Source organism: Varanus komodoensis, unplaced genomic scaffold (assembly GCF_004798865.1).
Source record: "Varanus komodoensis strain SLA01 unplaced genomic scaffold, ASM479886v1 scaffold6_4, whole genome shotgun sequence".
Taxonomy (NCBI): Eukaryota; Metazoa; Chordata; class Lepidosauria; order Squamata; family Varanidae; genus Varanus; species Varanus komodoensis.
Genome location: NW_025336347.1, coordinates 17269057 through 17296000, shown reverse-complemented (window position 1 = coordinate 17296000; position 26944 = coordinate 17269057). Strand labels below are relative to the sequence as shown.

Below are 26944 nucleotides of genomic sequence, written 5' to 3'. Positions count from 1 at the left end.
TCTCTAGAGACAAAAATATGCAACACTGCTCAACAGTGAGATGCTGAAACACAAGCATTTTCCTTGAGGAAAGGCACCAGATTCTATACAATAAACAATTTGTGCATCTGCTGAGCTATCAAACAGTCTTTGGGAAGGGTCCTTGGTGAAGGCTAACATCTGACAGTTTTTTCACCCAGATCAAGTCATGATCTAAGAGATGGAAGGTTGTGAGAAAAGTGACTCTCATACATAAGCTTTCCTCAACAGTGCTCAAGCCTTGGTAATCTCATAGCCTTAATTAAAAACAGGAGGTTATGTGTTACATTTCTCACTATAAATGCAAACCTCACAATACCAAAAACAGAGGATTGCAGGTCTTTTTACAGGATGCACTGAAAGAGATTAAAGACCCACATCACTACATACACTGGGGTTATCTGTCATCTTTAGTGGGCCTATGCAATCTGACAAAGTTCACATATGGCCTGTTACTGACTTGACAACAGGGAAGGAAAACATCTGGCCCCTTAGAAAAGAAACACTTTGTAAAGCGAAACATTTGCTTCAATAGGAAGGGACTTCTCAGACTCAGAGTCACTTGCCAAGTACATATTTTTTTACAGTATCATCCCACCTTTCTTCCAAGGAGTTCAGGATACCATACAGGAATACCCCCCACCATTTTATCCTAACAACAACACTATGAGGCAGGTTGTGTTGGAAGCCACCTGGTTTACTATGCACCCACATGAGGAGTCAAACTTGGCTTTCCCTCATCTAAGTACCATACAATATTCTCTATACTAGTGCAGTGCAGAAGAGCAAAAAGTAAAGGAAAGAATCGATTAAAATATCAGGGTAAACAGAACTCTAAGTAGCACTTAAAAACCAGCCGGACTTTATAATTATTGTTCAACTCTGGTCCAATTGATGCAAATGGCATTTTATTAAACAAATGCATGTATGGACTTCAATTTCCTGGGAAACTTCAATTTCTGTACTATCTGTTGGTATTCAAACTCTGCCAAACACAATCCCTCTAAGAGAATCCTAACATGTGTTCCTCTAGCAGAAAGCAGAAGCAGAAGTAAGAGGCACAGCTTTAATGGATCTGATACTAACCAACAGGGGAAGACACAGTGGACAAAATAACAACTATGGGAACTCTGGCGGAAAGTGAACATGCCTTACTTGAATTCTCAATAATAAAGGAACTTAAAACTAAATGTAGCCAAACATGGAGTCTGGATTTCAAAAAAGCCAACTTTAACAAATTCAGGGCAATGATAAACAAAGTCCCATGGCAATCTACTCTGAAGGGTAAAGGAGCCCAAGATGGGTGGGATATCTTTAAAAATGAAATGCTTAAATGCAATTCCAACAAGAAAAAAGAGTAGTAGATAACAAAGAAAGCTCATGTGGCTTCACAAAATGCTAAGAGATGATCTGAAAACAAAAAAGGGCATGTACAGGAGGTGGAAGGAAGGTCAGGCTAGGAACTGCAGGGATGATGTCAGGAAGGCTAAAGTAATGAACGAACTGAGGCTAGCAAGGAGAGCTAAAGACAACAAAAAAGCCTTCTTCAAATAGATCCAAAGCAAAAGACAAGACAAAAGAGAAGAGAGTTCAAACAATGTGGATGAAACAATGATAACAGATTACAATGAAAAGACAGAAGTGCTCAGCTCCTACTTTGGCTCACTCTTCTCCCAAAAGAGCTACAACCTCCCTGACAAAGTATAGTATAAGATGAAGGGGGCAGGTTGGAAGCAACAGGCAAATAGTCAAGGATCTTCTAATTGGGCTAAATGAGTTCAAATCTTCAAGGCCAGATGAACTTTATCCCAGAGTCATAAAAGATCTAGTGGAAAAACTCTCAGAACCACTACCTATCATCTTTGAGAATTCATGGAAGACAGAAGTGCCAGATGACTTGAGAAGGGCTAATGTTGTCCCTGTGAACAAAATATGAACCTAGGAACTATAGATCAGTTAGTCTGGCATCAATCCCTGGAAAAATTCTAGAGCAAATTATAAAATGAACAGTCTGCAAACACCTTGAAGACAATGCAGTAATTGCTAGAAGCCAACATGGATTTCTCAAGAAAAAATCCTGCCAGACTAATCTGATTTCATTTTTTGACTGGGTAAACTCCCAAATGGACTGTGGGAATGCTGTGGACATAATCTATCCGGACTTTAGCAAAGCCTTTGACAAACTGTCCCACAACATCCTGATTACCAAACTAGCAAAAAGTGTGCTCACTTGTACAACCATTAGGTGGATCTACAATTGACTGCAAAATCGGACTCAGAGAATGCATACACTGGCACATTCAATGGCACATATGCATACTGGGGAAAGGAGACAAGGGGGGTGCCACAGGGTTCTATCCTGGGACTGGTACTCCGCAACTTTTTAATTAATGATTTAGATGAGGAAGTACAAGGAAAGATAATCAAATTTGCAGATGACAAAAAACTGTGGAATAGCAATTATCCTGGAAGACAGAGATAAGATATAGGGTTATCTCAATACGTTAGAACTTCCGGCAGAGAACACAGAATGAAATTCAGTAGGAACAAACATCAAGTCCTCCACTTAGTAAAGAGAAACCAGATGCATTGCTACAAAATGGGGAATACTTGGTTCAACCATACTGCAAATGAGAAGGATCTTGGGGTTGCAGTTCACCACCTAAATATGAGCCAAAAATGTGATGCAGCTGCAAAAAGGGAAATGCTATTTTGGGCTGCATTAACAGAAGTATCACCTCCAAAACTAGTTCCATTATACTCAACACAAGTCAGACCTCAACTAGGGTACTGTGTCCAGTTCTGGGCATCTAAGTTTAAAAAAATGCAGAAAAGCTAGAAAAGATACAGAGGAGGGCAAGAAGGATGATTCAGGGACAGGTGGCAAAGTTCTCTGAAGAAAGAACTAGGCATGTTCAGCCTTAAGAAGAGAAGGCTGAGGGGAGATAGCATTCTACAAGTACCTGAAAGACTGTCACAGAGAAGAAGGACAAGATCTCTTCTTGTTCATTCCAGAGTGCAGGACACAGAATAACAACATTAAGTTAAAAGATACCAGATTTAGACTATACACCAGGAAGAATTTCTTCACTGTCAGAGCAGCATTACAACAGAACCTATTATGTGAGAAAGTTGTAGGCTCTCCCTCACTAGAAACATTCAAACAATATCTGGACAATTATTTGAATGGGATGGTGTAACTTAGTGTCACACAATAGCACAGGGTTGGACACTATGGCCTTCTGACCCCTTCCAGTTCTATGATTCTATATTACATGTGCACATTTATATGCATATAGTATACTTTTGTACTTACGATTTTGCCTTGTTTCCTTAGGAAGCTGCATCTTGTTTGTTTGACTACTTCCTTCCAGAACAAAGACAAAGCCTTTCACCTCCTTATCAAACTCCTAGAAAATCAGCAAAGAGTATATCATCCTTAATGCAACCAATGCAACTGAACAGCTATTAACTGTTGTGGGCAAAGAATAGCAGAGTTTGTTGGTGACATTCAGTGCTTGCCTCACTAAAGATGACTGAGAAGGCATTTGGTTGAGATCTAAGGTTACTGGCAAAGTTTAACAGTTATTTAATTTTGGGAGTCACCTGGTGGGCTCTGTGAATACTGAAATGTGGGATATAATAGTAAATACTACTACAGTGGTACCTTGGCTCAAAACGTCCTGGTTCACGAACAAATTGAGTCACCAACAAAAATTTCTGAAAAATTTTTACTTGGGTCGCGAACACTGCTTTGGGTGGCAACCAAGATCGCAGCCATCTCCCCCCACCCCCGAGTGGAGAGATGACCATGATTGCAGTTGCTTTTGTGCAGGGAAGGCGTGCGTGATCAGAGGCGCACTGCTGCAGGAAAGACGGAAGCAGCAGAGCAGAGCCGTGGGGGGGGGGGATGACTGAGATTGTGCCCGTCTTTCCTGCAGGAGCACACCTCTAATCAGGCACGCCTTCCCTGCACGAATGGAACTGCGATCGCGGCCATCCCCCCCCCCCACAAGTGATTTAAAAAATGGTTACAGAACGGATTAACCTTATGTACATTGAAACTTATGGGGAAATTTAACTTGGCTCATGACCAATTTGGGCATGACCAGAGTCCTGGAACGGATTAAGTTCGTGAGCCAAGGTACCACTGTACTACTACTATTACTACACTTTTTTCTTCTTGTGAAGAATTCTCACAACAACCCTGCGAAGTAGGTTGGGCTTAGAGTTTGTGACTGGCCCAAAGTCACCCAGTGAACTTGAAAGTGGGGATTAGAACTTGCCTAGAAATTAGCAGAACAAATTAACCAAGAGGAAAAAAGTCATTTGTAAAACGAGCCAAAACTACCAGATAAAGTCAGAATTTTCCCATTTGGAGAACAGGAATAATGCCCATGGTCTGGAATGCAACATGGAAATACTGGCTATAGCATAAGTTGCCAGTGTCTTTGAAAATTTGTATTTATAAATGTGTCATACAGTAGCATACACAATGTAGAAGCCACTGTGCTTGGGCTTGATCCAATGGTAATCAGAAAAGCTAAGCTATTCTAGGCTTCCTTCATTCAGATTTTTTTTAGATGTAAAACTACAGCTGTAACTAATCTCATTTGCAAGCAGGCATGGACTGCTAACTCCTGTGGTCATTTATTCTGTCATGGTTAAAGAAGAGAAAGTGACAACTTTTCCACAGTCAGGTCAAAGCCCTTATTACATTCTAATTGTAAGCTTCGTGTACATTTTATGTGGTTTGTATCCCAAGGTCTTATTATTCCTCCATAAAACATACTTTCCCAATCACCGATGGACTGCCAAAAACCTTCCAGTTTGTTCCCGGATTCTTGCCCTGAGCACTGAAGATTTCAACAAATGGGCCACCCTGCAATAAAACAAAGAAGGATCTGTCCAACTCATTTACTTTTGCAACTGTGTTTACTTTCACTTATAATACCAGAACCACAGGAGTATTTATTTGAAACTCACACAGCAACAGTCATGAACTTGATTCACCTGAATGTTTTTACTAGCTTTTTCCAGCTGTTTCCTTTTCTAAAGTAGATGGGCCTGGCATTCATACTTTAGTTATTTCCAGATTAGAACAATGCAATGGAAACTATATGATAGGGCACTTGAAAAGAAATCAGAAGCTCCAAAATGTTGAGACCAAAAATTTAACTGGAGCTGACTAATCTTCCTTGGCTATTTCTTTCTTTCTAGGACCAGTTCAAGATAATTCTTACCTATAAAGTTCTTCCTGTCTGGAAACTGGTTCTCTTAAGGACCCCATCTTCTGCTAGGTACCCTCCCTTACATTCAGCTCCCCAGCAGAAGACTGGTCCATGTTCTCTGCTATCTGAGATGTGGCAGGTGGGTACAAGAGAAAAGGCCCTTTTGTTAATGGCATCACTGTTGAGGAATGAAGCCCACATAGCACTGTTGCTGCTCTTTTTTCTCACAAGTAAAGGGTTTTTCAGAAGCCACTTTGTAGCTTATATTTTTGTTTCTTGTGCTAATGTAGCTTTGCATGTATTTTCACCATTATGCATTTGTTTCTATAGTTTTTTCCATCAGTCATCTTTAGATTATGTTTAATGCTAGTTCTTAAACACTTAGAAATTGTCCTCAAGAAAAGCCGTATGTTTATTTTTACACTTAATCAGTCCAACCATCAACCAATGTAATTTATGTTCTGAACTGGATCTTGAAGGAAACAGGGAGCCAATAAAAATGGTATAAATATGGACACAAGGAGCTCCATAAGCCAAATTTTTGTTACTACTTTAGCTGCAGAATCACAAACTAGGTGATGTTTCTGAAAGAGTCACAAACTAACTGATATTTCTGGTGATCCAATCTGGAAGTTACCAAAAAGTCAGGCTGCATACCTGTAACTTTTGTTCTTCAAGTGGTCCACTAGCTGGTATGCTAATTTAATTGTCTCTACAACCCAGTAGGTGAGACGCTGGTACCTGGCCGGTTCTCCTTTGGAGTGGTCCACATATTTGATGAACAGTCACTTTTTTTTGCAAACCAACTTGGTTCAGGACTGATAGAAGGCTAGTGCGTGACAAATGCAGTGCGTATGTAGAGCCTTTTCTATGTCCATAAATGGTGTCAAGTAAAATGCTGGAAGCACTATTTCTTGATGGACATGGAACAAACATTTTACTTTACGAAGGAAGGATGGATTGGTGTGGAGGACAACTTTTTCTTTATGAAAGATCAAATATGGAGGATCTATCCGTAGTGCACAGAGTTTGTTTGCCCTGTGAGCCGAGGTAATTGCCACCAGGAAAGAGACCTTCTAAGAAATGAGGCACAGATCCATAGTTGTGAGTGGATCTTGGAAGGTGGAGATTGAGGCTAAGCACACTTTGATAGAGGTTAGTTTAAGTCCTCTTTGAAGTAGATAGTGCAGGAATTCCAATATCCCTTGAATTGCTGCAGTGGATGAAGGATTGATCCCTCACATATCCCCTAACTTGTGTTCATTTGGTAGAGTACAAGGTAGAGTAGTGGTAGGAAGCAATGCCACTTGAAAATGTTCTGGACGTGGCCATCTAGATAACGTGTTTAGAAAAATGTCCAAGGCTTTCCCCTGGGGATCCAGGGCCTTGGGAGGAGACAGTGTTGTCCAGGGAAATGGAAACAGTTTCCACAGAGTCTGCATATGAGTTGGAGTCCAAGTCATACTCCATCAGATCGGAAGAGTCAGATCTGATCGACAGGGAAGGTGATTTTTGGAGGCTCTGAAAAGTGCCTGGTTTGCACTCAGCACACTGGAGTGGTCTTGGTGGAGACCAGTGCTCTGCAGAGAGAGGCGGAGGTAGAGCTGATGGCCAGGCATACTGATGAGGGTCTGCAGCGTGTTCCCACAGATAGCTGTGAAAGTAATGTCTCGGGAAGGGGTATGTACCCCAGTATGCGTTCCCCCCATATGAGTAAGTCAGTAGTCTGACACCAGGGATGGAACAATGGACAGAAATTGGTGATGGGTTGGAGGAAGGAGCATGGAATGAACAAGTGTCCATGGTACTGGCACCATGGTCAGATTGCAGTGTGCACTGACCTTGCATGAGAGCTCTGAGCTGCTGGAGGTTGCACTGGTGAATTGTGACTCTCACCCTCCGAAAACAATGTTGGACCTGATGGGTTGGGTTGGACCCCAGTGCACTCTAATCGGGCTGAAGTCAAAGAGAGGCTTGAATTGGTAGCGTGGCTGGCAGAGCGAAGGTGGAGTGGTTGCTCAAGTTGGTGAGCTGCGACATTCAGAACAGGCCAGAGAGTGATTTGTTTCTGCCCTTTTGCCATGTTTAGCCTTATGAGGCTTCTTGGCTATTTTATGATCCTTGGAGCTGAGGTACTTTCTCTTCTCTGTGTGCTTTTTGGGCACACTGGAGGCATTGGACGGTTTGGAAGATGCTTAAACTGGCTTTCGCTTGCCTGAACCACCAGTTGACGGATGCTTTTTAGTGGCCTCTCTCGGGGCTGAGGAGCCTTCACCTTCATTGCCACTGACATGTTTCATGGCACCAAAAGTCTGCTTCCACATCTCCATTCTAAGAAGGGCCTGTCTAGTGAAGGCCTGGCAGTGTGAAAACTTGTCCACTCGATGTTCTTTGCTCAAGCAGAACAAATGCAAAAAACAGCCATTGGTTGAGGGCATCATAATGCTGAATTTGGCACACTTCTGAAATGCTGGTTTGAGTGGCTATGCAAGAATAAGGAGGAGTAACAATAGAAGGATCTCTCTCTTTTTTTGGTGAAGGATAAAGAGTGGAGAGGAGGGCTTTGAAAATGGGAACATGGGAGATCAGAGATCAGAAGTAATGAGAAATACGCATTGTGAAGAGAGTAGAGAAGTAAAAACTAGAGTTTGTGAGGGTTTGGGGCTCCTGCCAAAAAATTCTAGGCTCAGCTAAAGGAATCTTCCTGAATGTGGCATTGTGCAGGCACAGCACCCTTATGTGTGATGCACAGAAACCATGACAAAGACCATGGGCAACACTGAACATAATTGGCCTTTCCACAGAAGAGTACAGATGGCATGCCAGCCAAAGTGGACAAAAAGCAGTCTTGCCTACCACTACCACTCAAGCATCCAGGGGCATGAATGGATTGAAATCATAAAAAACATACATAACAGCAGTCAATCATTACTACCACCTCTGATGTTACCTGCAGTTAAAGGTGCAGGAAAGATTTGTATGTGTTATGGGGATAGATATGAACAACAGACCTAAATCAATATAAGTAAGGCATGCATTATAAAATAGACACCAGAATTATCTGAAATAGTCAGACAAATATGTGCAAAAAGGATTCCCTTAAAATTCTGAAATCTGTGGTTCTATATAAGCAGTTCTTATACGAATTATATCTATGCTCTCTTGGATGTGGCAGTGAGTCTGGAATATCCAAAATGTTTGGTAAATAAACTTGGTACCTTTTAGCACCCCAAGAAACAACTTGCAGTCTGTAGGCAATTCTTTACCAACAGACTTCTTACAATGGTTTGTAGCCCAGGTTTCAATCTAAAAGGGCTCAGTAGAAAAAACAACAACAGGTTTTTCTTTAGATATTGCTCCACACACAGATATTCTAAACACATCTCGCTAATAAAAAACAAGCCATAGAAAGAAAAACTTGTGCACTCAATATGCAGTTTACATACAGCATAATGCAGAGGCAGGCAACATGGTGCCCGAGTTCTTAATAAGTCTTTGTACTGGAGACCCCTGAGATGCCCTACCCCTCCTACTCAAAAACAAAATTTCTTTCTGGCAGCTGAGATCCCTGTAAAGCAAAGTGAGAATCTCTAGCTGCTGACATCTTCTGGTCCCATGAATGCCCCTTCTTGGGAAACTAAGAACTCAGTTGGTTTCATTCATTTGCAGCTTTTTGTGGTCTTGCCAAGGACAGTTTCTCTAAATGCCAGATATGAGCATAGGGCCAAAAAGGTTGCCTACCTTTGAATTAAAGTGAAAGAATATGCAACTTATAAAATCGGTAAATTCAAGATAATAGGAACAACTCTTGCATGAAATGCAATGTCAAGCCCCTTCTTTCCCTACTTCCACAAATACATGTTGTGATCAACAACCATGAATTAATTCCTGATGAATGCATGCCCAATACCAGCATGAAGTTAATGCCTCTTCCTAGAAGTCTACTAAGTTTGCCAAAAAAGAAGGGCTGCGAAGTCCAGGAAGAATAGTCAAAGAATGGTATCAAAGCCAACTAAAATGGATGGACTTCTGATCAGTTCTTCAAAGTGGACTTAAAATGTTGGAAACAGAAATTAAAATTACTGGATCTTGATCTTAAAAAATCGCTGGCATACAGAGTATTTGCAAATCAAAGGACTTTTTTTCCCAATTTCCCACTTACAGATTAACACTTCCAGTATTTTGTTCTCTTTTTCCAACTGTATAGAAGATATGCAAGTTAGCAAAAGTTAGAAACATTTCTACTTTACCTGATATTCATTTTTAAACATCCTGGCAGATATTTCTGCTGGGAGAATGATTTCAGCACATCAGTGAGCAATATGGTACTTCTAAGAGTCACTGGGGGGAAAAATTACCATAACATGAGATTCCATAAAAGGCTTTACTAAAAATCAAGCATGCACATGTGTGGAGTATTGATTGGCACTCACACTATTGCATAATATCAGAAGCAAAAGACTTCTGGGCTTCTTTTATTCTACCTGTGCTTATAAGCAAGTTCAGGTCCATTTCCAGAAGACCCCAATATTAAACAATCCATTCTGACAGTATTTCAAGAATATAACAACTTAAAATGCAAGTTAGGTAAGATTCTGATCGAATACATTGAACTCTAAAAGTTAATTCCGAAAAGCATCAAGAACATATGAATTTTGAAAATAGCAAATCACCAGTGAAACTACTTTAAACAGTTTAAATTGGGTTCTATAGGAGTGCTGTGAGAAAGTAAGCAAGGTATTTGCACAAGACCTCTGCCTTGATTCTGATGCCCACTCCACTCTCTGCTGTTCCCTTTTGAATGCTTTTAAAGTAACGATAATTCAAACTGCATCTTTTTCTACTGGCATAATGAGGGCTGGATTCCATGATCCTTGGCAGAAACAGCCAATGCGGTTTACCACAGTTCAGCTTCCATATTCCATGATGGAAGTACCAGTAGCATCTTCCTCATGGTTGTGGTAGAGACAGGAGAGGCATGATGGCCTCTCTCATTCTCAAAGGGACTTTTACCACTTTTTGCCACTCAGTGCTGATTCCCAAAATAGTTCTATTCACTCTTAAAGATAGGACAGCAGCTAGCATGAAGAATCGGACCCTTTGAAAATTTGAATGAACTGTTCAAGGGGGCCTACTCCTTTCTGGAGTCAGCAGTCATGCATCCCTAGTTCTATCAAGAGGCAATGAATCAATCTACAAGTGATGATGGTGTTTCTTTTACATTTAACAATGTATTTTATGTTGCTGGCATCTGCTAGCAAGTTAAGTGCGAACACTGGAACCAGAGTTTAAAAGTGCACTGAAAGTTTGAAGCACGGTTCATGTGAAAAGCTACAGATAGGTCCTGATGCACAGAAGCATGTTTATTACTTGAAACTATGACCTGAAGTGACAGCTTACATGAGTAAATGTGTCACCACAGAACAAATAGTATAGAAAGGATCACCTCACATTTAATTCAAATAAAGTTTTTCAGTGCAATCAGTTCAGACCTATGGGCATGAGTTGTCAAGTATGCAAGTTATAAAGCATAAAGAAATCCAGTGATATATATGCATATGTAAAATAGACTTTAATATGGTTTATCTACCGTCAGTAACTTTCATGGACCATTTTCTAATAGATCTTTATCTGTTCCAAACTTTTTGTTTGTTTTAAATTCTATTTCATGAGCACATTTATAATGAAACTTTAAATTTAACGAACCTTAGAATTTTGTAGCCAGCTCATTTTTAGCTAGTGCATAAAGAATGTTCACATTATATTTGGAAGATAAAACAGTTTCAAAAACAAAATCTCTCAAATCATAATTTATACTGTATAGTTTTATGCTACTGATTCAATCATGCCTATTATTACAGCTGTGAAATACATCCAAACACATCCACTGCACAAAGTAAATATCAGGGTTTTTTTAAACATACATTTATGAATGAAGCAAATGCATTATCTAGTAATTAGTTTAAATTGTACAGTTAAATTGACAGTATGAATTAGCCACTTAAAAGAGATTAAACAGTACTGTAACATTTCTTTGTTCAACAAATAAAATAGTCTGGCTATTCAGTGGCACGTTGGCTCACAAACGTAATCTGTTCCAGAACTCTAGTCGTGACCCAAATTGGTCATGAGCCAAGTTAAATTCCCCCATAGGGTTCAATGTAAATAAGGTTAATCCATTCTGTAACCATTTTTTAAAAAATCAGAAAAATGTGAAGCAGAGTGACAAAGAACAACAAAGATCATGGCCATTTCCCCCTCCCCACCCCGAGTACAAGTGCAGCCATCTCCCCCCCCCCCCCACCCAACCCGGGTTGGGCCCTTCCACCCCGCCCGCCCCCCACCCCCCCAACGGGGGGGGGGGGGGGGACAGGTGCAATCATGGGCGTGCTGGGGGAGGGAGAATTGGGCGTGATCTTGACCATCTCTCCCTGCCCCCAGCATGATCAAGGCCATCTCCCCACTCGGGGTGGGGGGGATGGCCACGATTCTGCTGGTTGAGGTGGGAGATGGTCAAGATTGCGTCCGTCTTTCCTGCAGGAGTGTGCCCGTGATCACTCACGTCTTCCCTGCATGAACGGAACTGCAATCGTGGCCATCTCCCCACTTTGGGGGGGTGGGAAGATGGCTGTGATCTTGGTCACCACCCAATGTGGAGTTCACGACCCACATCAACATTTTCATGAAATTTTTGTTTGTGACCTGATTTGGTCATGAACCAAGGTGTTCATGAGCCAAGGTACCACTGTACTTTACATTTTAAAAAAGGCATTTTTGTTCTCATTAGTAAAGCAAAACAAACATATCTCACAGACAACACTGCAGATTTATGATTATACTCAACCATCTTACAAGCGCATGTACCTTTCAGCATGCCCAACTTTTCAGTAGTCTGTAGTTATAGGACCTGTGAAGATTGTGCAATCTGTACAGCTTTCTTCCTATAAGAATCATAGGAGTGTCCTTGACAGAAACTACCTGCCTTTTGCAGAATAATTCCTATGTGGGTTTTTTGATTTTTTGAGCACCAAAGCACAGAATTAGTCATGACAGCAACTCTTGTATGTAAGGACTCCAACTATTCAATGCCAGCTTTAGTCAAGGATAAGTATTGAAATGTTACATTTCTCAACCTGGTCAAAAGACATCTCTCCAACAATTTAGTCCCAAGGATGCTTTCACAGGTATAGTACCACCATTATTGTTGGATGTATTGCTTATTAATTTTAAAAGTAGTAGGTATTCTAGTCAGTGTGGAATTTAATCTATTTTACAGAGAAATGGCAAAAAATTATAAACTGAAATGACTATTTAAGACTTGCTAAAGTAGCATTAGTAGAGTGTGCTAACTACTACCATTATTGGACTTATTTGGAAATTAAGCTTGTGTTGCAAGCAGATAAGTACTTATTGTTAACTGCCAATCAAGAACAATATCTTTCTTAAAGATTAGCAGTTCTTCCCAACTCATTTTGGTAGCCAGACTGCCATGTATTTGGTGTAAGCAGTCTGGGCCCAGCAAGCATCACTTATGGAGACAAGGCTATAAGATCAGTTTTCCCATCAGCTGCAGGAAAGAGACAGCAACAATGACTGCCATTAAGTATTTGTGGACAGAAAGGCTGTGAAAATATTTTAGGTGAATAATTTTTGTAAATTTAATGTGTAACTTACAAGAGGCAGGGCTGTACCTTCCTGCTGCTTTTCAAAGAAAAGGGCGGCCTTCATTTGTTTTCATGTAAAACTATCCTGCCTTTCTGAATTAGCTTTACAGAATCCTTTAGTTCAGATTTTGCAGACTAATTCACAGAAGCCTGTCTTCTTTGCAACTTGAACTACAAACATGGTAATCTAAATCATTTGTTAGATCATAAGCCACAATTATGTATGAGTAAAACACCACTGCAGTATATTAAAACCAACAGGATGTATTTATTAACAGAGAGACAGGCATTATTTTGTAAGTCTGCAGTTCTCCGGAAATACTATCATTTTTACTTTGCTCTGGTATTCAAACATTGACAGCCAATAAAGAATATCAACACACTCTACTAAGGCTATCTATTATGTTAACTTGTATTTTGAGGGAATAGATGGCATTATGATAGAGTTAGTTTAAAATATTCAATATGCAAAATTCACTTGCCTGAAAGATACTATAGTTCTTCATGTGTGATAAACTGATGTCTCATCTTCCCATAAATCAGTACTATTTTAAAGCTCGATAGTAAAATTATATCTATCCACATCTATCTATATAAATAATAGTGTCCATGGGCCCCTGCTGAGCCTTCTGAGGAAAGAGACATTTCCAGGTAAGTATCTGGTTTTGGAAAGCCCAGGATATTTGTAGACATTCATAAGTTGTACACACTATAGCTGTAAGGACAAGGAGCAACTTGCAACAATTACTATTATAGTCTTTAATTGGCTTTAACTATTGTTTTCTAATCCTCCATTGCTACTGTACACAAACTAGCACTACTTATTCGAAATTTTGTATTTTGTTAGAAAAGCCTCAAGAGGTGCTTTGAAGTAATAGTCCAAGATTCATTCCTTTAAACCTCCAGGTAATAGGAATGGGTAAAAGGTGTTAAAGACCTTGGCCTATGACCCTGGAGAAACACTGCTAGTTAGCAGATGCTTCCAGACAAGGCTAATTTTTACTGCATATTGCCTTGTCTTTTACACAGAATCTTACAGAAGGTTCAGATGATGTTGTAATCTATGTATATTTTATTTGTTTTCTCCATTGCTTTTTCCATCTTTTCTTTTCATTAAAAAAATCATGAGGATGCGTGAATCAACAGGGCATGGACAGGAAAATGTGCAAATGAGGCACCGCAAAACTGCACTAGAGCTCCCCGTTTTTATTTTTATGAAAGAGAAAAAGAACTTGTCAATTTCAGCTGCTGCCTTCCTTTCTCTAGTTGAAGAAACACTGATTGAAAACAGTGAATTAGAGAGACTCTTCCAATGTCAGATGTAGTAGGGGGTCTGAGGATGTTTTAAAAAGTATGTTTTTTATTCTGCTTGTGAAATTACCAGAAAAATCAAGGGGCAAGTTTGCAACAACTGCAAGAAAAACAAACACCACCATTTAAACACATGTAAGAATCAAGGTGCTAAAATCATTCTAAGAAGCATCCAAACCAAAATGTTAGGAGGAGCGTGTGACAAATGTAAGGAATCAGGAAAGGGAAGGAAAAACTGCTGTACCTTGGGCCTGGTGGAGGGACAGAATAGTGTGCATGCACAATAAGAAAAGCAGCAGGTCTCCTGAAGTGTGAACAATCAATAGCCATTTCACTTTTAATTTTCATCAGAAAAAAACAATGATTGGTAGTACTAGAAGCCCTCCAACTAGAAGCCCCCTCCTAAAAAAAACAACACAGGACTTAATAAACAAATAGGAAGCTACACTATGTTCATAATAAGTTTCGGTATTTCCAGAGAAGAATAATGATCCTTCAGTGGGCAAAATGGCACCAGCTACACACAAGTTCGAAATACCAACAAACTGAGGAATGCCTACTGTCCAGTGAAGATTGGGTTTGCTCAGTGGCCACTGAACACTCTTTAGAGGGGGAATGGAATGAAGTATCATGGAAGAGGGCACGGCAGACTTACTGGAGTATGTTCCACACTACAGAATTGTTCTTGTACCCCCCCCCCCCGCCCCCGGTCCAGCCACTTATTTACTAAACAAGTAAGGTATCATACTGTTACAAAATGAAAAATTTCTGTTGAAATTGGTGCTCATGATAATAATGTGTTGTGCACAGAATGTGCACACAAGACTTGAACCTTACAACCTTTCCTTTTCAAAAAACTGTTATCCGTAGCTCCTCCTTCCTGCAGTGAGTTGTAGGGCACAATCCTATTGGTTGCTTGCAAGACAGAAACCCCAAGTCAGGCTCTTCCATGTATCCAATGCCCTGCAGGATGGGAGGAACAATGGAAGTGACCTTCACCTTCCCTCTCCTCTGATCATTGTGTGTTGCAATAGATATGCTTTTTTGCCCATTTCTCTCCTCTCAACCCACTGGAATGTCCCCTTTTCAATCTCTCAAAGGTCAAGCTTCCCAAGACGTAGGCCAGCCAGCATAGTTCCATGTCAGTTGCAGGTAGCGGCAAAAGAAAGACAGATTTCTGTTTCCTCCTTTGAAGAGGGAAATTCTCATTATCCTCTGACTCCTCAGATAATATCTAGGTGCTATAGAATTCCTGCCAAGTGACCAAATTTAAATAGAATGTTACCTTAAAACTTCATAGATCTAAAATAAAAATAATTTATATAAATACAAAGGTGAAATACAGTGTTGTCTGTTATTTATTTCAATTATATTCTACCTGTCTTCCTCCTGCAAGGAGCCCTTATATAATCCTCCTCCTCCTCCTCCTCTCTATTTTATCCTCCCCAGAAACTTGTGTGGTCATTTAGACTGACAGTAAGTGAGTGGCCCAAAGTTACCCAGTGAGCTTCATGACCTAGTGGCGACCAGATCTTGGATCTTCCAAGTCTCAGTCCACCACTCTAACCACTATGCCCCACTGATTCTCATAAGAATTATTGTTATTTGCATAAAACCCTAGGAAAACAAGCATTAATGATAAATAGTGCACAATGATAAAAGCATTAAGGGTTAAATGTTTGTTTTTAAACCAAAGTCTGTAGTAAAAGTAATGTAAAATTCTTTGGGGATATTCTGTGATTCATTTGTTTAGTGTTAGGAGCATTATGGGACTGATATAAGAGTTAATATACAGATCGGTTTGACTATGGATCATAGCTGGGGGTGGGTGGGATCTAAACTTCAGAGGATAATAATGTCTTTCAGTGGGACATAGCTTTAAACACTGTTCCATTATTTGTAGTTAACAGTAGGGCTGCAAGTTCTGTATCCTCAGTTAAAATGATGCACTATAGTAAATGTACATGCTTTTAGGGCAATAAAATAATAATAATTTTGATCCTTGGTTGAAAAATGAGAGAATGGCTACTTTACAGCATCCTATAAAGATGTCATACATTGTCAATTTATTTGAAAAATATGCTAAAACCTGGAGCTTTTTAAAATTCAAGGTGACACAGGTTGAAGGAAAATTCCTGTGTTCTTTCTGGATCATAGAACCTTTTTTTTTTTTTTTTTTGCAAAAAGAAATCTCTTCAGAAAAGTTAACCATCTGAGAATTCTGAAAGTAATTAAATCAAATGTTAAAGTTAAGAGCACCATTCTATGGCCACTAGATAGCTAGCCACAGAAGAGCCCAGTTAGCCACAGAAGAGCTTGGTTACAAGTTTGGAGCCGGGATTACAGCCTAGCAGCACCTTCCTTCTCCCCTTGCAGAAGGTACAGTTCCTTTTGCACTGGCAGTGAGGCTGAGCTTGTAAGACCTATCTCAGAGTCACTGTTTGGCAGGCATTCCAGAGGGTAGGGTAGGAGAAGCAATGCTCTGCCAGGATTACCTCTGCCAGTACTTCAGCCTGCCCTCCTCACACACTGGTGCACAAGACTGAGATGGCTGAAATCAGCCATCTAACATTTTTATAAGATGGAAGAAGACTCCCATCCTTGATATAGTTCCTGCACTCCTCCAAGTTCAAAAGATTAACGGCAGTCAAATTGGATGGAGCAGCCCATTGTTAACTAACAGTGAGCCAGTTTTAATTGGAAGGCCTGCAATGAAGGACACATTTTCCTGTGAGCTGCCCAGAGAGCCCCTGGGCTCTGGGACTGCATACAAATACAATAAATACTTTATTTATTTATTTATTTAGCTAGTAAATCAAAATAATTTAATTTAATTATTAATATGAGGCTGTTCTGAGAGCCCTGGGCTAATGAATGATACATAAAAATCAAAATAAATAAGTACAGTTCTGTCGTTATAATCATGGGAGCTGGATAAGAAAATAGCAAAGTTCTACTTTTTATAACCATGCACAGTACATTTTATGTAAATTATAAGTTACGTTCTACTTCAGTTTCTGAAAAATGGCACCTATACCAAGGTTTTGATAATATGCTTATAATTGCTGATATAGTTAAAGACAGATGATTTATTCACTGAAATTATGTAATGAGTTGAAAGCTCTAATTTTAATAGAATGAAATACATGGAATTATTCTGGGGACATGACATTTTAACCTGTACCATTGAAATAAACGGGAAAGAATGTATTCTCCATTGCGATATTTAGAGACTTATAAATGCCCCCATTTAGTATTAAAAGCATTAATGCCCCTACTTAGTATTATTATAATGCACACTACATGCATAGCACTAATGACAAATTATTATAGCTCTTCTGTAGTAGCTACCAATCCTCACGGAGAAAATAAAGTCAGCAGTTAGGTTTCTCTAATAACTTACAGTGAATACTAAAGCATGTTTCAAATGAGCGTAAAAATAAGACAAATATAAAAATGTAATAGCATCCTTATACATGTAAAAAGTAACGTTTTTGTTCACACGCAGCAATATTACAGTCAATGATAACAGCAACCAAATCCTCATAAAACACCGAACAGACAATGCTGAAGTTGCAACGTTGACTCCTGGCTCTTCTGATGCTTTTTAAGACTGTCATCACCTCATGTTTTACAAAGTATAATATGTCATATGCAATGCATGTAAATTAATTAATAAACTGAGTAATCTGCACGGCAACACATACCTGTGAATATATTGCCCAGTTAAAGGTCACAGTACTCCCTTTGTACCCATCTTGGTGTAGCACATCCACTAGATGATCCTAATTTATTTTATTAAATGGATATGTCACCCAACTGGCAGATGCTCTTAACCAGTTTCAAATCATGAAAAGCAATTAACAAGAATAAAATGGGAACCTAAACAACAAATACAAAACAATCAAAATGTTTCAATATTAAAAATATTTAAGAGACATAAAAAGTAAGTTTGCTGGAACAGACTAATGATCTGAAACAGAACAATCGCAACATCAGATTACAAAATAAATGCCTACTTGAAGAAAAGTTCTTAAGTTGATATCTAAGTATATATCATGCAGATATCAGTAGTTTTTCCTGGAAAGGACATACCCTGGGCGGGTGCCACTACAAAAGGCTCTTCCCCTGGTAGCCATCAATGTACCATAGTAAATAGAGATGAGCCTATGCAAATATTAGCAATCAGTCAGGAGAGTATGGAAGGCATGCCTTCAGGTAGACAGGTCATAAGTCATTTACAGCTATAAAGGTAAACACAAATAGTTTGAACTGGGCTGAGAAACTGACCACCAACCAGCACAGTTGATGTAGTACAGATATAATAGGTTCACATCTTCCAGTCCCAGTTAAGTCCACTGCTCTGTTCTGCAGCAATGGAAGTTTCCAGAATGTCTTCAGAATAGCCAATCACTGCAATAACCAGGCAAGAGGTTACCAGTGCATGGGTAACAAACTCTTTTGGAATCCATCCCTCTAATATCCGTGTGCTTTCTCTCATGCTTGGCCTGGTACTGCCAAGTGAGCCAAGCCAAGAGGAAGCCCGCAAGCCCCTGGTTGCAGACCTCCCATCATGTAACTGGCATCCTTCCCTGTTAGGCAGGACAAGAGAGGGACACTATGAGCAGGCATTCTTGGCAACCAACTTTCTTCCCCATCCATTGCTGGGGGGGGGCACTGTGAGTGCCAGGCACTATTCCTGGTGATCAATTTCTTCCCCACCCACTGCTGCCAGGAGTAGCAGAGGAGCAGCAGAAACAGAAGAGGGGTGCTGCTTACACAGTGTGGGGCTTGATTCCTGGCAAGCACCCTGCACTGTGGAAGTACTCGCCAGGAACTTGGACTCTTGGCTACTACAAAGCAGACTGGAGTCTGGGGAGCTGAGCCCAGTGAATATGATGGATTCCCATCCCCAAACAGATTCCTGACACATCCCTAAATGAAACTTCCTTCTGCAAGTTCTATGGATGTGCTCCACTTAATTCTGTAATCGTTTTAATTCCATTTTTATTTTGTGCATTCACCAACCCTGCCAATACCATTTGTTTGCATCCAATAAAGCAATGACAACTTTATGCTACAGAGATAGCACAGGAGAAATGAAGATGACACTTTACAGCATATCACCAAGTTACAATGCAGAACAAGATAATATACAATTCACAGAAAACGTATTTAATATTGCAGCCCTATTGCTCTGTAGTGTAATGCAGCTTCCTGACAAAGACAGCAGCTCACACAGGTAGGAGTGAAGAACTCTCCATGACTGCAGCCTTACTAAATAATAACAATCTTAACCATATTTAAATTGGAAGAAAAATTATTGAAATCAGTCGAAATTACTTTCAGGTAAATAGATTTAGGATCAGAGTGTATGACTGTCAAACCAAAAGTCACAGACTCTGAATCTCTCAATGAGATTATCATCAAGTAGTGGCTTTTACTCTATGATACTATGGAGTTAGGCATACCAAACCTAAAAGAATTAGGTTTACAGTAAATTCACAGGTTGCAATCCTATATGTAACAGAAGTCTCACTGAGCATGAACTGAATGTGACTTTCTTTTGTACAGCCAAGAACAGGATAGTGTTACGCAGTACTGTTTTTGTAAGAAAAAAGGTGCCGGAACTCACATCTTGTTAATCTTTTATTTAAAAAATTATATATTCAGTTCTTAACATAAATTTAATTTATTATATTTAAGGCAAATGTTCATAGTAAATTCCAAAGTTTTGTCCAATTCTCATCCGACAAATCTTCTCGACTCCTTTCCCTACTGTTAGTATCTATGTGTTCTGTCATTGTGACTGTTAATATTCTGGCCTTTTTATTAGCAGGACCGGTGGTTGAGAAGTAATTAGTAATTTTTTTCATTTTTAAATTTGGGGTCACACTTTTACACTAAAAATTAAAAAAAGTTTTTCAATTCACCAACTTTTTTTAAAATAAATTATTTACCTTTTGCATGTAGTCAATCACTGTACACACACCCACACAAATCAGTTGTGTAATGAAACATAACGGTCGCCGCCTGCAGTAAGCACTCAGCACACGACCACACAACCAATCACAAGCCATGCAGCACCACAAGCCGAGCAGTGCCATCACAACCAGTGCGGACGAAGTACGCATGCATCGGACTCGACAACAAGCCGCTCACATGCACCATTTTAATGATTTTGCCGCCAACCTGCTACGCTCGACAGGACAGTTTAAATCTATGTGGACCAAACATCAAATTTACTTTTAAATTTTAAAGTTACTTTTAAAACTTGGAAAATCCATCAAAAAAGGTGTCGGAACTCTGTTCCAGTGCGTTCTATGACAAAAAAAGCACTGGAGTTATGGATTTCAACATGAACAGAAAAGTAAACAACTTAAGAAAGATGCCCAAAACTGGAATGTGAGGCTACTCTTTTGCATGCTTATTTGGGTTGGGTTTCATAACTTTTTATTGTTTAAACATCTTTAAAATCACCTTTGATTCTCCATATAAACAGGTGATAGTTCTTACCTCCATTAGATGAAAAGCTTCAACTATTCATTTTTTCATTTATTATATACAAGCAGATAAAACATTACACACTACATAAAGTTGTAACTGCAATTAAAACTTATATACCCCTAATCACCAAGCATACTAATCCTATTTTTCCAACATACTATCAAAAATTAGACCAACAGTACAAAAGCCCTGAATTCATTAATGTCCAAATCGAATTGCTGTTTCATATAAATAGACATCTCTTAGACCAGTGGAACAGTCCTAAAATTTCCCCATGTGTTAACCTCAAGGGTTTTTTAAAAAATACTATATTGTTGGGATATGACAGCATAAGACTTGGCAAGGATATATCCCAATGTTAGGAATGCTTGTTGGGCATGTGGGGAAAATAATACAGATGTTTTCCATTTATGGTGGACTTGTAAAATGATTGGGCCTTTCAGGGAAAAAGTATGACTCATATGACTCATATAACTCATTCCCATGAATTGTATGTGTGTTTTACTTAGGTATGTTAAAGATCTTGTTAAAAGTGAGCATGTGCAATTAGTGGGAAATCTTTTTACCATTGCTAAATTACGTATTGCTGCCAAGTGGAGACTACCCTTTCCTCCTTCCATAGAAGGATGAATTGATAAGATATGGTACACTGCATCAGTGGTGAAGTTAACAGAATTTGCTTATCTATGGGAAAACTGACAGAAATAACAGACATTTGAACAACTCTGGATGTCATTTATTATTTATATGAAAAACTTCCAACGACTCATTTCTATAGCTCAATGTACTGTCAAAGGCACTACAGCAGGTTTTCTAGACTTTGTTTTTCTTTCTGATCAGCAAGGAATCCAGCTAAAGAATAAAAGCACCACTTGATCAAATACATTCAATTCTATCCTGTAGAAGATGCTTTCTTGGAGGTGTGGGTATGTCAAACAGGGTAGCCTTAACCTATTTATGGTGTTTACATCTCAACATACTTCTTTGTAGCTGTCATCTGTGGTCTTCCAGCATTTTTAAAACAATTGTTCTTAATGTGTTTCAATATATTTGTTTTATTATTGTTTTGATCAATTTTTATTTATCTATGATCATAAGCCACTCTGAGTGTCATATTCTTGGTGGAAAGGAAAGCTACAAATCAAAATCATTCGATATATACATTAGGTTCTTAATCAATTTACTGATTCAGCTGGGAACTACTAACCAATTTCAGAAGTGTACTAAACATAATTACATCCAGTTACTGTGGCTTAATTTCAAATACGCATACACAGGTTCAAGATATAATTCCATGTACTCCTTTGCTGTTGTTATGTGCCATCAAGGTGTCTCTTATGGCAAGGCTATGAATGAGTGCCCGCTAAAACATCCTGTCTTTGACAGCCCTGCTCAGCTCTTGTAAACTCAAGGCTGATGATTCTTTCAAGGAATTGATCCATCTCATAAGCGGTTTTCTTCTTCTGTCTTAGCATTACTGTTTTCTCTTGCCTTCTCATGATGTACTCAAAGTATAACAACCTCAGTTCCATCATTTTAGCTTCCAGGGAAATTTTTGATAGATTTGTTTGGAATAACATGGTATTTGTGAACCAAAGCTAGAGTGTTGGACTAAAACCAGTGAGACCTAATTCAAATCTCCCCTTGGCCCTGAAGCTCATTGGGTGACTTTTGGCGAATCACTGATTTTCAAGCTAACCTACCTCACAGAACTGCTGTGAGGATAACTGAAGCTCAATCCAGACAAGACGGAGGTCCTGTTGGTGGGTGGTTCGGACCTTGGGATGGGGGACTTGGGCCTTGTCCTAAATGGGGTTGCACTCCCTCTGAGGGACAGGGTTCGCAGCTTAGGCGTGCTTCTTGACCCTGAGCTGTCTCTGGAAGCCCAGGTGATGGCGGTGGCGAGGAGCGCCTTCCTTCAGCTTCGGCTGATCCATCAGCTGCGTCCCTTCCTAGAGAATGACTGCCTGGCGACAGTGACATACGCGCTAGTAACTATTTCTGTAACGCGCTCTACGTGGGGCTACCCTTGAAGACGGTCTGGATACTTCAATTGGTGCAGAATAGAGCTGCCAGATTGCTGACGGGGACTGGGCGTTGTTCTCATATAACCCCAGTTCTCTGTCAGCTCCACTGGCTCCCGATTGAAGTCCGGGCCCGATTCAAGGTGTTGGTTACGACCTATAAAGCCCTAAACGGCTTGGGACCTGGATACCTAAAGGAACGCTTGCTCCCATATATGCCCTCCCACCCCTTGAGGTCAGCAGCAGATGCCCTTCTCCGGGAACCATCTGTGAATGACATCAGGAGGGTGAGTACCCGGAGGAGGGCTTTCTCTGCGGTGGTGCTCCATTTATGGAATGCGCTCCCCAGAGAGGTCCGCCTGGCACTGTCATTATTTGTTTTTTGGCGCCAGGCTAAGACCTTTTTATTTAAAACTTATTTTAATTGTTTATTTAACTAGGTTTTTTTTAAAAAAAAATTTAGCTGAGAATGCACTGAGGTTTTATTGCACTGAGGTTTTATTGCACTGGGGTTTTATTGTATTGTTATTTATTGGTGTTTTGTGAGCCGCCCTGAGGCTTTATTGCGATGGGGCGGCATAGAAATGTTTTAAATAAATAAAAATAAAAAATAAATAAAATAACATGGAGATGAAGTCCTATATATGAGCTTGGATCCCTTGGAGGAAAAGACAAGCACTATAAACAGTTAAAAAAGGTAGTGGGAATGGAAGTAGACATCAAAAACAGAAAGAATGCATGAAGCATTTGGGCAAATTTGTAACTGTAGGAATTATTTTTCTGTCATGACACAGCCACTGATGTGCAGATACTTATTTCTGATAATCAGCAAACCATGTAGAAAATACTGCACTTCACTGGCTTTGGATGTTGCATTCTTAGAGTGCAACCTTACAGTATAACGTATACATATACTTATTTCAGAATAAAAGGGGTAGGGATTCATTCTGAGCAAGCAGGTGCTAAGGTTGTACTGTAATTGAAATAATGTGATTTTAAGGTGCAATGCTATTCATATTTGGGCAGAAATAATCCCGTAACTCCCAACAATTCCAAGCATACTTGACTGCAGAATACTGGGAGTTTTGGACTTCTGTCTAAACATGCATAATATTGCTCCTGGCCAGTATGATCCAATGTTATTCCCCCATAACTCTGAACTGAAAGGATTCGAGACATCCAATAGCACCAAGGTGGCTAAATTGAGGCTTGCGAGCCACATTCAATTCTTTGAGTTTATTTTGTGGTTTGCAGAGGGGCTGAAAAAACCTGATGCAACATCTGAGTAGCTGAGCCAGCATGTTAAAAGAGGGGCCAAAAAAAGCCCAACAGTCCAGAGCTGATTGGTTTGGCAGCGAAATGGAGGAGAGACCATGGAGCCAGCACTGTATCAGTCCTACAAACTGGCTTGGCTGTTTTTAAATGCTTGGGCCCAAGTGCATTGAGGCTATGGCTGAGAAAGGAGAGGAAATAAGAACAGTGCCGATTACCTGTGCAGTCTGAGCACTGCTCCTTTGGAGGAAATCGGGACCATGTCGGTGAGCAAAGAGTCAGTGCCAGTGCCACACCATCTGAATTTGCGGACAAGGAGGAACTATGAATGCCAGTGCCAAGTAATTATTCTATGCGCTGTGGATTAGTAGAGGGAGCCTTTTTCCTCTTAGCTTTATGGAGTGGAGGAGCCCAATGCTTTGGCCATAATAAATACATATTTGTTCATGTCACGCAGCTCTCAAACAGCTGACATTTCCCATGTATGGCTCTTCCAATGAGCAAGTCTGTCCCCCCTGCAATAGCACATGGGAGAAGCATGGAGGTAAGTACAGCCTTTGAATTTTGCTCACCATCCAGAAATGCCAACAAAGATCCAATTTGGCCACCTAAGTATTTTACATCAGCTCAAAGGAAAGGAGCCAGAGGGACTGTCAGGATCCCTTGTAGGATGGCAGTTTAGTGCCTTGCTCCTTACTCCCTCCAATTCTAAAGTTTGTCTTCTAACTTTGAAGCCACAGCTGGTGTGGAAAGAATGATGTTGGCTATGATGGGAGATGGAGGGTGCTGCAGACATAACCCCACCTCAGATACTGGACCACTTTTCCCAAGTGTCTTTCACTCTGGCTTTCCTATGTCCTTTTAGATCACATCTAATAACAATAGGACTGCTCCCTTAAAGAGTTAACTGTTGAATAGCGACAGGTAGAAATAGAACAGACCAACATTTTCCCTCATCATTCGATCTCCAACCTTGAAGGGAAGCTGTTGTTATGTGCTGCCGAGCTGTCTCCAATTTCTGGTGACCTGATGAACAAAATCCCTCCAAAATGTTCTGTTGATGACAGCCCTCCTCAGCTCTTAAAAATTCAAGGCTTCCTTCCTTCGAGTCAGTCCATCTCATATTTGGTCTTCCCTTACTTCTGCCTGCAACTTTTCCTAGCATGACTGTCTTCTCCAGGGAGACTTGCCTTCTCGTGATGTGTCCAAATTATGACAGCCTAAGTTTTGTCATTTTTGCTTCTAGGGAAAGCTTGGGTTTGATTTGAGCTAGGATCCATTTCTTGTCTTTCAGTCAGTCCAAGGTATTCAGAGCTCTCTTCCAGCACCATGTTTCAAATATATCATCCCCCCTCCCTCCAGTCAGCTTTCTTCCCTCTCCAGCTTTCATAACCAAACCAAATGATTTTCCCTAGTTCCTTCATTACTGACCCTTCCAAGTCTCATTCTTCTTCAAAGACAGCCTTTGCGCTTTGTTAACCTTCCACCCCCCACCTCCCCAAAACCCCTAAAGGCTCCAGTCCCCCTTTGAATTGATGACTGTGCCAAGATACACAATATTTTTCACAATTTCCATTTTGATTTGTGGTGTAGTAAGAGTGCAAGACTGGGAGTCAGGTTATCTGGATTCTAGTCCCCACTCGACCATGGTGCTAACTGGCTGACTTTGGGCCAGTCATAGACTTTCAGTCCAACCTATCTCACAGGGTTATTGTTGTGGGAATAAGACTGAGAGACTCACATAAGCCACCTTAAGTTCCTTGGTAGGACAAGAGGCAGAATATAACATAAATTAATAATTTAACTGCCGACATTAAAGTTCTGTACCTCTTTTGTGCATATTTGTTTTCTTAATATTCAGACAGTCCTGCTTTTGCACTTTCTTCTTTCACTTTCATCAGGAGGTGTTTCAATTCACTGCTACCTGTTATGCAACTGTTAAAGTCACCTAAGTGTCTGGCAGGAAAAACAAAAAGTTTCTGTGATCTTTGGTCTTTGCATGCGACAGACCCAAAAACCTCCACAGCGATGAATGCAATCTCAATATATCCAGAAAAGAGAGCGGGGGTCCTTTGGTGGTGTTTGTGTTTTAGCAAAAGCCTCCAACTTCAAGCCCCGAGAGAAAGAAAGCACGCACGATTAATTCTACTTTGAAATAATCCCCACTGCGTCTCCTGACTACTCCAGGAAGTGCGCTGCAGACTGCATGCTCCTCGAAAAGGTAAGATACCTGAGCTGGGCGGCTGAGAAAGGGGCCCTTACCTGGACACTTGCCCGGGAGAGGAACCTGTGCAACCTGCGCCTCTTGAGCGTAGCTCGGTCTAGCCAAGCGCTCGCTCTCCGCGGATGAGAGAAGGCGAGCAGGCCTAGCGCTGGCACCAACTAAGGGCAGGGGAAAGCCGCAGCGGCGCAAACGGGTCAGTCAGTTCGCGCCGTGCCAACCGCCTCCAAAGGCTTAAAATGGCGGCGGGCGCAGGAGCAGCCCCGAGGTAGCGCCAGGAGGGAGCTGCCGCCCTGCTCCTTTCCCGCCTTGGGCGCTGCGTGCAGGTGGGCGGAGGGGCGCTGCCCCTTTTCTGAGGGAGCACCGCCTTCCCGCCGTTCCTCTCTCATCGAGGACGGGATAAAGAGGAAGGCTTTGCCGGGCGACGGGCCGGGGCAGCGCTCTCCCTGCCAGCCCGGCGGTCTGTTGGGGTGGGTTGCCATGGCTACGAAGCGGCGCTTTTCGCGATCTGAGGCCTCACGTTGCAGAGAGAGCTGAGCTCCCTACCTTAAAAAGAAACCTCTCTTCCCGCGTCTCCGCTCCGCAGCTGCGGTGGCAGGTACCGAAAAGATCCCAGGCCCATGGGCCACAAATCAATACATAAAAGCGCAAAATAGCACGTGCTTATTTGCATAGACTCTAAAAGGACCTTTTTTT

At 40.7% G+C, this 26944-nt stretch overlaps 1 protein-coding gene across 4 annotated transcripts in view; it reads right to left on the bottom strand.

The window, feature by feature from the left end:
* Positions 1-26394, bottom strand: part of CFAP20DC (CFAP20 domain containing) — a 203446-nt gene extending 177052 nt beyond the window's left edge. For 3 of the 4 annotated variants that reach the window (XM_044452102.1, XM_044452103.1, XM_044452105.1), the window contains exons 1-4: positions 26290-26394; positions 9500-9590; positions 4811-4900; positions 3335-3428 (exon numbers count right to left, since the gene is read on the bottom strand). In XM_044452102.1, coding sequence (XP_044308037.1) covers positions 3335-3428; positions 4811-4900; positions 9500-9520 — 205 coding nt within the window. In that variant the 5' untranslated portion in view covers positions 9521-9590; positions 26290-26394. Of the gene's footprint in view, positions 1-3334; positions 3429-4810; positions 4901-9499; positions 9591-26289 lie in introns of those variants that run through there. The other variant, XM_044452104.1, reaches the window with a different exon arrangement.
* Between the last annotated feature and the right edge of the window lie 550 nt (positions 26395-26944).